This window comes from Ranitomeya variabilis, chromosome 7, assembly GCF_051348905.1.
Source record: "Ranitomeya variabilis isolate aRanVar5 chromosome 7, aRanVar5.hap1, whole genome shotgun sequence".
Taxonomy (NCBI): domain Eukaryota; kingdom Metazoa; phylum Chordata; class Amphibia; order Anura; family Dendrobatidae; genus Ranitomeya; species Ranitomeya variabilis.
The window spans coordinates 172877282-172889854 of record NC_135238.1 but is presented as its reverse complement, the minus strand read 5'-3'; the positions used below and the strand labels follow the sequence as shown (position 1 = coordinate 172889854).

Genomic DNA, 12573 nt, shown 5'->3' with positions numbered 1-12573 from the left:
CAAGTTCAAGCCTTTGGAAATGGTTTTTGCTAATCACTCTGGATCTTCCTGACGACCCTAAAGACGACGACCCTGAAGATCACCCCGAAGAAGACGACGACCCTGGAGACGATGACCCTGAAGACCAAGAAGCAGAAAAACAAGAGGCTGGAAAACAAAAAGCAGAAGAACATTAAGCATAAGACTAAAAATCAGAGCATAAGATATCTAAATTATAAGCAGAAGAAGACTAAGCAGTGTATGGGGGTGAGTCTGTTCCTCCTCATCGTGCCCCTGGAAAAACCTGCTGCTGCAGGCCAAACTGAACGTGGACAAATCCTGTTGTAAATCTTTTGGGACAGGCAGAACGGAAGGTGTAATCTTCAAACTTTTATAGATAACAACTACAGGAATGCCTGTCACAAATAAGAATATGATGAAGAAGAAGAATATGAAGAAGAATAATAGGTGAATAAAAATAATATGAAGAATGTAAAAAAAAGAATAATAGGAAGAAGGTGAAGAAGAAGATGAATAAGAAGTTGATGAAAAAGATGCTGCTGCTGAGGATGATGAAGAAGAAAGTGTGGGAGAAGTAAAAAAGAAGGTGAAGAGCATGGAAGTAGTGAAACATAAATATCTGACAAAATCTAAAAAAGATTAACATAGTCAATATCTTTGTTACTCCGAACGTCTTAAAAAAAATAAAAATAATTCCTGCTATTCCATTTGATTGGGCTAAACCTCTATGCCTTTAATGTCTCCTCCACCTCCCACAATACATCCTACATTATTCTTAGTTGTTTTCCTTCATGTAGAATTAACCTACAAGGAAAGAAAGGGTTTATTTTAATTCCGATATTTTTGTCCCATTGACTTGCATTGGTATCGGGTATCGGTATCGGCGATATCCGATATTTTGTTGGTATCGGCCGATCCAATCCGATACCGATATTTTCGAATATCGGAAGGTATCGCTCAACACTACTTAGGTTACATTCCACTTTTTGGTGAGTTTATTGATGTTGCGTATTTTCTGAAAAAAAATGCAAGTAACCTTTTATACTGAATGGGTGCATTAGATGTGGAAAAACCGCAAATAGAAAAACCTACATACATGTTCGTTTCCGTGGTGGAAACACCTAAAAAGATATGTAATCTGCTTCATATCAAAGTTTTGTGAAAGCCAAACACAAAATCTATCATAAAAATAGCAGCTTTAGTTAAAACATGACACATCAAAAAGACACCAAAAAAAGCAGTGTAAAGCAAAAAAATAAATAAAGCGTGCAAAAACACAATGAAAAGACACAACCTAATAGGTGCAGAAATTCTGCAACATCAAAAGCTCATCATATGAACGTAGCCTATGGGGGGAAAAAAGGTAATTTGTTCATTGATTTTTGGGTTTCGTTTTGCAGTGATTATTAAGTGGTATAAATAACACAATTTTTAGTTTTATTATATGTGTGACAGTACATTTTTGCAGGATGACTTTTAGTTTTCCTTTGTACCATTAGAGTATATAATGGGGTAACAAGTGAAGTCTCCGCTCCTTCTGATCTTTGACTGCAGCATCTAAGGGGTTACACTGCTGGTATCAAAGTTGTCTTAAATACTAGCTAAGGCTAGTTTCACATTTGCGGATGAGGGCTTTGCGGAGGACTGCGTAGTTCCTCCGTTAAGCCCCGCCCACTGCCACACCTCTTCCTTCACCTCCGCCTACGTCAGCATGCATCCTGCATACTCTATCTTTAACATTAGGTACGCAGGCCATGCAGATGTATGCGGATGCCTCCATATGCTTCGTTTTCACGCTGCACCGACCACAACAAAATGCAACATGTTGCGTTCACCGCAGGTTGGCGCAGCATGAAAACGATGCATGCGGAGTTATCCGCATACAACCTCATAGCCTGCATACCCAATGTTAAAGATAGGGTATGCAGGATGCATGCCAATGTAGGCGGAGCGGAAGGAAGAGGCGTGGCAGTGGGCAGGGCTTAACGGAGGAACTATGCAGTCCTCTGCAAAGCCCTCATCTGCACATGTGAAACCAGCCTTAGAGGAGAGGGGTGTCAACTGTAAAATACAGCTGGTACATGCAAATATCCTGTATGATTCCTCTCCTCTGACACACTAGTCTAGAGGGAGGGAATTAAAAGGCAAAATCCATATATGAAAATTACTGAACTAGGATAGGGTTTTGCGTGGTGGTCCTTGTACAACTTTTGTATGGCTGTGATTAGGCCAAAGTTGTAGCAGCTATCAGCTGTATTGTTATAAATTTGACTGCAAATTATTTGCTTATTGCCAATCGTAAGATATTTACGATCAGACAGCTACATGGGACACTACAATGACTGTATATAATGTAGGATGGTTAAAGGGGCTCATCCAGTAGTACTATAAGAGAAGCAGTGGCGACTCTAGTTGGAATATGACTGCAACATGGAAATTCTCATTACTGCAGTCATGTGATGAATCCTAGTGTTGTTTGCTTTGCACACTGTTAAGATTCAGCAAGCTAAAGGAGATAGCTGTAAATTTCCTCAAAGATGGACAACCCCCTCTAATATTTATTGTAGCATTATAGGGAGAATTTATTAGATGTAAGCCAGTTAACTGTTGGTATTAAGGTGCAAAATATTGCTATGGAGACATGGGGTCAGTAGGTGCTCTAGTCCACTGGCTCGAGACCGGATGGACCAGGGATCATCCCACTGAACACCCTCTCTCCTTTTTACTGTGGGCATAATACTACTCAGAGAACACATGGGTGAGAGTATAACAGTGCGGCAATAATTTCTTGAACCACCAACAAACAATAACTTATAGAATAGTCCCAGCAATTATGCAAAATGGAGCAAATTACAGTCTCGCCCTGCTGCTGACTCACTGGGATTAGAGCCGCTTCCAGGGCCGACTACCCCCACTAGTGGCACCCAGCTTTTGGTGGTCCCCCACAAATAGGAAGTAATGACAAGCTTAGGAAGGTAACCGAGAGCAGTGAAGTATGTGGCCAGGTGACCTGATTATCCCAACCTGGTTCCTTCAAGGTATCTCTGAAAGTTCAGCAATGGTCAATGGAACAGATCTGTGTTCTTCCAGTTGGGGCCGTGGTCCCCTAAGCTGACATCCTGTAGAGTCACTTGGAACAGAGGCAGTCTTCTTATATAGTTCACAACTGTCCTTCAAGTCATGATTCACAGGTCAAGGAGAAGGGGTGATGAGATGTGCAATCAACATATTAGCAAACATCATTATTCATTGGCCTTGCGTCCCTGTTTGGCAAAGATAACAGTACAATAAACTTTAGGAGCTGATATAAGAGGTAAATAACCATTCATCAATTTACAAATATCAATTCAACCTACAAAAAAAGTAAATATTTCAGACAATAGTCTGATTCTGGGCCTACAGAATTTACTTCTGACATAATTAAGAAGAAATGCTGTATCATCACAATTGGGCACGTCCAATTTGAGGCTAAATTTGCATAGTTAAAACACAACCACTTTCGAAAATTGGTAATAGAAGATTAGAATTGTAAAAAGTCACAAACTTCATTGCAAAAATGACGCATACTAATATTCTTAACTTTTTTTTGCCAGGAAACTCAAAACCATTAATATATGCTTCCCTGTCTAAGCATGTTGAGGGGAATTTACCATTGCACTTATGGCAGATTATTGTCATAAAAAAAGTTCAACATTATGGCACATGTCATATTCACCCAATGATTTGCAACCTTTTCTTTCTTTTACGGCTGTTCATAGCTATTTTTATGTAAAGATCTCAAATTATCTTACTGGTAGGAAGAAAGTTCCACCTCCCCAGTGCGGCAAAGAGTTTGAAATATATCTGGTAATAGCAATTTCAATATGTCACCCCCCCCTTTCTCTATACTATGGATTGCCACGATATGTCTTTTGATACTTATCTTATTTTAACAAGTCTGGAATAAATAATAACATATATTATCAAGCTTTGAAGCACTGGGAGCTGGGTCTTTTTATCCTTCCTGTCTCGCTTGAACGCCTACAGTGGCATTGATCACTGACTCCTGGATTGATTGAACACATGGGAGGGTGAGCTGTTTTTTTCCTTTTCTTGATTTATTAAATTATTACTCCTTAGTTCTTTTTATTGGCACTTTTAGTTAAAACTGACATAAAAAACCTTCCATATTTAATAAAACCCCTCAATGAGCATCAGACTGCTCCCCAAATCAGAGATTTTGTTTCTAAACCCGGGATGGCTGGTAGGTATGGATAATGTGGAATTTATGAGGCCGGGGTCACACTAGCATGTTTTACGGACGTATGAAAGGCGCAGAAAATACGCATTGCACACGGTACAATGATTCTCTATGGCCCAGCTCTTATCTGGCGTATTTTACACATCAGTATTTTACGGTCTTGTACGGCCGTAGACAATCGCAGCATGCTGCGTTTGTCAGCGTATTGCGCAAAAAATTTGCCAATGAAAGTCAATGGGGGCGAGAAAAATATGGATTACACACGGACCAACAGTGTGACTTGCGAGAAATACGCAGCGGTGTTCTATAGAAAAGCCAGTAATTCAGCGCGGTGTACAGTAAAATCACACTGACAGGTTAGAATAGATAGAATAAATGTCTATACATAGTACAGGGGTGTAAAATATATATATATATATATATATATATATATATATATTTTATGTGTGTGTGTCAGTGAGACCTATATATACATATATTTATATTTCATACAGCGCTAGATAGCAGAAAAGCCAGTAATTCAATTGCCGGCTTTTGCTATCTCCTTCCCAAACCCAACAGGATATGAGACATGGATTACATACAGTAAACCATTTCATATCCCTTATTTTTTACATATTCCTCATTAGTAATGTTCCAAGTGCCTGTGTGCAAAATATTGGGGCTCTAGCTATTAAAATAAAGGGTTAAATCACGGAAAAAACTGGAGTGGGCTCCTGCGCAATTTTCTCCGCCAGAGTGGGAAAGCCAGTGACTGAGGGCAGATATTAATAGCCTGGAGAGGGACCATGGATATTGGCCCCCCTGGCTAAAAACATCTGCCCCCAGCCACCCCAGAAAAGGCACACCTGTAAGATGCACCTATTCTGGCACTTGGCCACTCTCTTCCCACTCCCGTGTAGCGGTGGGATATGGGGTAATAAAGGGTTAATGTCACCTTGCTATTGTAAGGTGACATTAAGCCATGTTAATAATGGAGAGGTGTCAATAAGACACCTATCCATTATTAATCCAATAGTAGTAAATGGTTAATAAAGCACACACACATTAGGAAAAACGTATTTTATTGAAATAAAGACACAGGGTGTTGTAATAGTTTACTATACTCTCAATCCAATTAAAGACCCTTGTCACCTGAAACAAAGTTAAAATAAAAAATCAACAATATCCCATACCTTCCGTCATTCAGTCTTGTCCCACGCTGTAAATCCATCTGAAGGGGTTAAATAATTTTACAAGCAGGAGCTCTGCTAATGCAGCTATGCTCCTGGCTGTAAAATCTGGGGAATGAATGAAGTGCAGGGGAACGTAGCTACCTAGACTTGCGGTAATGCGCCCCCTGCTGGCATAACCTCAGATGAACTCGAGTGTGGGAATTTTTCTGATTATTTTCTCACGCTCGAGTTCATCTGAGGTTATACCAGCAGGGGGCGCAGCACCACAAGTCTAGGTAGCTACGTTCCCCTGCTTCCTATTCATTCCCCAGTTTTTACAGGCAGGGGCGGCTGCATTAGCAGAGCTCATGCTTGTAAAATTATTTAACCCCTTCAGATGGATTTACAGCGTGGGACAAGACTGAACGACGGAAGGTATAGGATATTGTTGATTTTTTTTTTTACTTTGTTTCAGGTGACAAGGGTCTTCAATTGGATTGAGAGTATAATAAACTATTACAACACCCTGTGTCTTTATTTCAATAAAATACTTTTGATCTAATGTGTGTGTGTGTGTGTGCTTTATTAACCATTTACTACTATTGGATTAATAATGGATATGTGTCTTATTGACATCTGTCCATTATTAACCTGGCTTAATGTCACCTTACAATAGCAAGGTGACATTAACCCTTTATTACCCCATATCCCACCGCTACACGGGAGTGGGAAGAGTGTGTCCAACTGCCAGAATAGGCGCATCTTACAGATGTGCCTTTTCTAGGGTGGCTGGGGACAGATGTTTTTAACCAGGGGGGTCCTATAACCATGGTACCTCCCTAGGCTATAAATATCTGCCCTCAGTCACTGGCTTTCCCACTCTGGCGGAGAAAATTGCGCGGGAGCCCACGCCAATTTTTCCGTGATTTAACCCTTTATTTTAACAGCTAGAGCCCCAAAATTTTGCACACAGACACTTGGAACATTACTAATGAGGAATATGAAAAAAAAATAAAGGATATGAAATGGTTTACTGTATGTAATCCACGTCTCATAGTCATAACCTGTTGGGTTTGGGAAGGAGATAGCAAAAGCCGGCAATTGAATTACCGGCTTTTAAGCTATCTAGTGTATATATATATATATATATATATATATATATATATATATATATATATATATATATATATATATATATATATATATATATATATATATATATATATATATATATATATTATATTATAATGTATATGTATATATATAATGTATATGTATGTATGTGTTTTTATTAGGGTTGAACAATTAATATAATGTTCAATTCTCTAGTTGCCTACTCCTGGCCTAATAGATATTGATCATGTGCACTAAAGAAATACACCAGACACAGTCAGCTGTAACTCTCCTTGATCAATGTGTGGCTCAGCTCCAAGAAGGCAAGTTTATTGGTCAAACACAATGTTATATATCTCCTGTAAGGGGGCTCGGTTAGCTCTAAAATGGGAGTGATCGGATGTATTCCATTGGTTAATGGGTTGGGCATGAGCAAGTCCATGGGCGGATCCATGAGGTCATCAGGGTGGGTTGGTCCGTGAGGTCATCGGGGTGGGCGTCACTGTGGGTGGATCCATGAGGTCATCAGGGTGGGCGTCATCTTGGATACCAGACCACACGGCATGCAGATACAGGAAATGGCGGCCATCTTCAGTGTCTTCATTGTTCATCTTGGATACCAGAGCACACGGCTCTGGTAGAGGAGATGGCAGCCATCTTAAGTGTCTTACTTTGAGGAAAACTTATGTAAGGTTAAACAATACATGTTATAGGTTGCTTCCCTCAATTACCTTATGTGTTGAGGATAATTAAGTATTTGATCTTATGGCTCTCCTCAACATTTTCATAAATATTTCAGCCCATGGATCCATTGTTTGTCCGTTTTGCAAGCCGGCGAGAAAATATCGCAGTACGGATGCCATACAGATTACATGCGGAGGTTTACATGCGCAAAATACGCTGACACACCCTGCCTACGGATGACATACGGATCACTATTTTGGGAACATTTCTGCGTATTACGGCCGTAAAAAACAGACCCTATTTTCATACGCCTAGCGTGACCCCGGTCTTAAAATGTGTTGAATCTTGCTTATACTGGAATGTTTCTTAACTAGATTAATTAAGGCAATCTTCGTTTAGGCTACTTTTAGAGTTTTTCTAGATGAAATTTTGATCACACCACTTTTAAAAAGTATAATGTTACTATTCTGAAATCATTATGGACATAATATAAAGTAACCCTGACCTACAAGACCGTCCATAATCTCCTCCATATATCTTCACACAATTAACCTCCAGTCCTCCCAAGACCTCTACATCTCTTCTACACCTATACGTTCTGCACCCAATCACTTCCAAAACTTCTCCAAAGTATTCCCCGTTCTATGGAATTCTGTACCCCAGCACATCAGATTATCCACCACACTCAGAACTTTCAGACTGAACTTGAAAACCCATCTCTTCAAGAAAACATACAGCCTGCAATGACCCCGCAGCCACCTCTCCACCACTGGAGCTGCTACAACCGCAACCTCCTGTCTCCTTCCCAATTATACTGTAAATTGTAACCCTAATGAGGGCAGGGTCCTCTCCCCTCTTTACCTGTGTCATTTTGTTTGTTCATTGTAATTTTATATTTGTATTTTTTATATAAGCCCTTTTCATATGTACAGCACATCGTAATCAATGGTGCTCTCAAAATAAATAAATAAATAATAATAACTTGTATAATGAATCTTTTGTTTTATTAGTAATAACAACCACATCCAGAATTACTCTGTGATCAATGATGATGAGAGAAACCTATGGAGCTCACCTCATGACCTGTCTCACACAGAAGCTGTGGATGATAGAATGCTACATTCCTGGATTCAGACAAGATGCCAACTGGAAAAGGACTCAGAGGTGGGTTGAGAGTATTAAAAAGCTATAAGGGATCATGCACAGCTGCATTTGGGCTGCATGCAGCCAAACAGTTAGATTGGGTTCCGACTTGTAGATTAAAAGTTTTTTCCAACAATGTAATAAAATGGCCCCATCACGTTCAAATGGTCATCATGGGTCAGAATGGGCTGCAGTTTGAAGACCTTCAGCTCCCAAGGCCTGCGTCATTACTTTCAGAGGAGTTGTACTGTAAGCATATCTGCTGGAGAAGTGTCTGACAGGAGAAGAAATATATATTTGCCTTGGCTGACTGAGCACAAAGGATTTCTTTTTCTCCAGTGTAAAGCCCCCGTCACACTAAGTGAGATCGCTGCTGAGTCACAAGTTTTGTGACGCAACAGCGACCTCAGTAGCGATCTCGCTATGTTTGACACGTAGCAGCGACCAGGCCCCTGCTGTGAGATCGCTGGTCGTGTCGGAATGGCCTGGACCTTTTTTTGATCGTTGAGGTCCCGCTGGGTAGCACACATCGCTGTGTTTGACACCTTACCAACGACCTCGTCACACAGGACGTCCCTCTGAATCGTCATAATGGCTGCCATGTGACATCGTTGTACAGGTCGCCGCATCGCTGCTGCGTCGTTGGGAAGATCTCACTGTTTGACATCTCACCAGCGACCACATAGCGACGCAGCAACGATCTCTGACAGGTCGTATCGTTGTCGTGATCGCTTTAGCTTCGCTAAGTGTGACGGCGCCTTAACTCCTCTAAGCTCAATCAGCCAAGGAAAAGATTTATTTCTTCTCCTGTCAAACAGGAGAAAAAGGTGTCCCCTACGCCTAGTGTAATACTGTGATGCAATAATCTGCCATAGGTCACACACCATGTGGTGTATGGATGTTAAAACTTCACTGTGGCAGGGACAAAAAGAAAAGAAAAAGTTTGTCATGCCAGGGGGCATGTAATTAACCTTTGTTTCCTGCTAGTGTGATGTAATGTGGTGCACTCCAAATAGTCCAGAAAACAGGTAGGCAATAGGGTTGCTGATAATCTTTACTTGTTGTGCAAATACACAGGTACATCCAGATAAATGATGATTTAACAGATATTCAATTCCAATGCATCAAGCACAGTTACTTCCCAGTATAGTAATGCATATATATAAATGGTGCACTAATTCCCGAGTTTCACCTTCTGTTTCTATGCACAGACTTTATCATACAGCTGTCTGCAGCTGATGCTGTAGTTTCTCATATATACAGGAGCCCTGGCTGTTTTCTTGCACAAAATGTCTCCTTCCTTCAGGACCCAGTTGTGTGTTCTAACCATGTGAACCCATGGAAATATATGGAAAGCAAGACTGCTTTGTCAACTCTTAACAACCTCCTGATAACAGAACATAAGTACATCACTTCATGCATGTATAAGGCACGTCTATGTACTGAATTCTCATGTACATTATCTGCACAGGGAAATGTGATCGCTATATTTGCACAATGAGGTAGCTGATAGCCCTGCTACATCTTAAAAGCACATACACAACAACTTGGGGCATTACACAAGTACTCCGGGTAGTTCAACATTGCTGGTTGTAAGCTGTAGTATTTTAACCCCGTCATATAAGTTGTGTCCCTGCACTCCATGCGGGCTCAGCGCTGAGCCCGCATGTTTTTAGGCACAAGACAGCTGATCTGATCAGCTGACATGTGCCGCCAACAGCCGTGGGGGAAATCACGATCCACATGCGGCTGTTAACATGTTAAATGCTGCTGCCAATCTTTGTCATAAGACCCATCCATCGTCGCCCCGTCACATGATCCAGGGTGCCAATGGGTGGGCATAGCAACCTCGGGTCTGAAAGAGACACCTGTAGTTGTCACTGCCAATCTGCTATAAGCGCCGCCCCGTGACAGGCGTTCATAGCAGATGAGCATTTTTGCTACACATAGCAAGGCTGAAACTTTGCTGTGTGTAGATCAGGTGAACAGATGATCGCAGCTTCAAGTATCCTAAGGAGACTGCTGAAGCAGGTAAAAAGTAGAAAAAAAGTTTTAAATAATATAAAAGTTGAAATATACCCCTCTTTTGCCCCATTCAAAATAAAACTATAAAAATTGTTTAAAAAATACAAATATTTGGTATCGCCATATTCAGAAATGCCCGATCTATCAAAATGTAAAAAGAATTAATCCCATCAGTTAATGGCGTAACTAGAAAAGAAAAATCAAAACGCCAGAATTATGTTTATTTGGTCACCCCCAACATTGCAATAAAATGCAATAACAGACGATCAAAACATCTTATCTGCCCCAAAATTGTATCAATAAAAATGTCAGCTAGCCGCGCAAAAATGGAGAACGCTACGGGTCTCGGAAAATGGTCGCATTTTTTTTTTTTTTTTAGCACACTTTGGATTTTTTTTTTTACTACCTAAATATAAAAGAACCTATACATGTTTGCCATCTACAAACTCGTAATGACCTGGAGAATCATAATGGCAGGTGAGTTTTAGCATTTAGCGAACATGGTTTAAAAAAACAAAACATTGTGGAATTGCACTTTTTTGCAATTTCACTGTGTAATAACGTGCAGGTACTGAGTATGTCACCACGGAACAGGCAGACCAACAGTTGAGGGGTTTAATAACAGGAATTAGGTTCTCCTCGCAGGGAGGAAGCAATGGAAAATAACTAACAATAAAACAATGCAAGAATACGGGAGTTAAACAATAAAACAGAATTAAGCAGGATTTCTTGAGAAAAGAACACTTATCAGTCTCATGAGGACTTGCTTGGAGGGTCGTCTTCTCCAACGTAGGCGCCGAGAACCAGTGGCACTTGTCGTCCCTCTGTGGTCCGTGAGCAGAGTAGTCTCTGAGAGCCTGCTGCCTGGGGTTTCGGGAGTTAATGTGGTATGCACAGGCTCTGAGTCTTTAACTTTTATAGCACAGCCAGAAAATCAGGGCTCCGCACGGTTGTCTCTGTACCAGGAAAACAAGGGGCTCTGCACTGTTAAGTCTCTGTACCAGGAGTCAGGGGCCAGGGTGTAGTAGTCTCTCAACGGGTCTCAAAGCGCCCCCCTAAAGTCACAGCAGAGTCCGCTTTAAGTACTCACTGGATGCAGTCTTTCTGGGCAGTCTCTACAAGATGCAGTCTTTCTGGGCAGTCTCTACAAGATTCAGTCTTTCTGGGCAGTCTCTACAAGATGCAGTCTTTCTGGGCAGTCTCTTTCTCTCTCTCTTCTGGAGCGCAGCTGCACCCTGCTCTGCAAGCTGCTCTCTCTCCTGCATGCGTCCCTTTCCCGCTCTCTGGCTGCTTCCCTCTTGTCCCAGTCTACAAGTGTCTCCCCTAGGGAACCTGCGGCACAGCTCAAAGGTTCCGGGCACAGAGCCGAGAAGGTAACCGCCCCCAGACTCTTCTGGTGCTTTTAACTCCTTACATTCCCCCCCTCTTTCTGCTTGCCATTCCACGGGTGAGATCTTCAGGAGCTCCTGTTGGCAATCTTCTAGTCCTTGCACAATCTGCTGCCAGATGAACTCATCCTGATTGTAGCGAACAGGGGGTACACCAGCCGTTGAACGTTCAGAGCGTCTAAAACCAGCAGGGGCGGTGGTGTCAGCTGCTGTGGGAGGAGTCGAGGCTTCCTCCGATACGTTGGTAGAATCTGGCACCAGCCCTGTTTCTGGGTTCACTGGAGGAGATTCGAAGTCTTCCTCATCTTCCACATCTACATTGATCACTGGCGCAGCCGGTGGGGGTGCTGGAGCCAATTGGACTGATTCAGGATCTCGAGACAAACATGGACGCAACATATTCCTGTGCAGCGTGCGGGTGGGAGTCCCTTCTTCCGTTTCGGGCTGGACCTCATAAACGGGACCCCCGTTGCCGAGCCGCCGCTTCACTCGGTATGGCCTTTTCTCCCATCGGTACTCCAGTTTGTTGTGTGGGCGCTTTTCCCTCACTAAGACTTGGTCTTCAGGCCACAGGGCTGTCCCCTTTCTAGGAGCTACCTGGGGATGCTCCAATTCTTGTAGCCGGTCCTGCACTAGACGTTGAATTGTTCGCAGCCGACGACTATGTTCTTGAACCCAGGAGTACACCCCCGTCCGTGGGTAGTCCTCCTCGGGTTCCAGCGCCAGCTCTGCCAGTCCCTTCCCGGGTCGGCCAAAGAACAGAGAGTAGGGGGTGAATCCGGTAGTGCTGTGTTTACGATTGTTATATGCCCACACCAATTCAGGG

The 12573-nt window shown here is 42.1% G+C and overlaps 1 protein-coding gene across 2 annotated transcripts in view; it reads left to right on the top strand.

The window, feature by feature from the left end:
- Positions 1–12573, top strand: part of MREG (melanoregulin) — a 196189-nt gene that overhangs the window by 80866 nt on the left and 102750 nt on the right. For both annotated transcript variants that reach the window (XM_077272276.1, XM_077272275.1), the window contains exon 4: positions 8202–8355. In XM_077272276.1, the coding sequence (XP_077128391.1) occupies positions 8202–8355 (154 nt within the window). The remainder of the gene's footprint in view (positions 1–8201; positions 8356–12573) is intronic.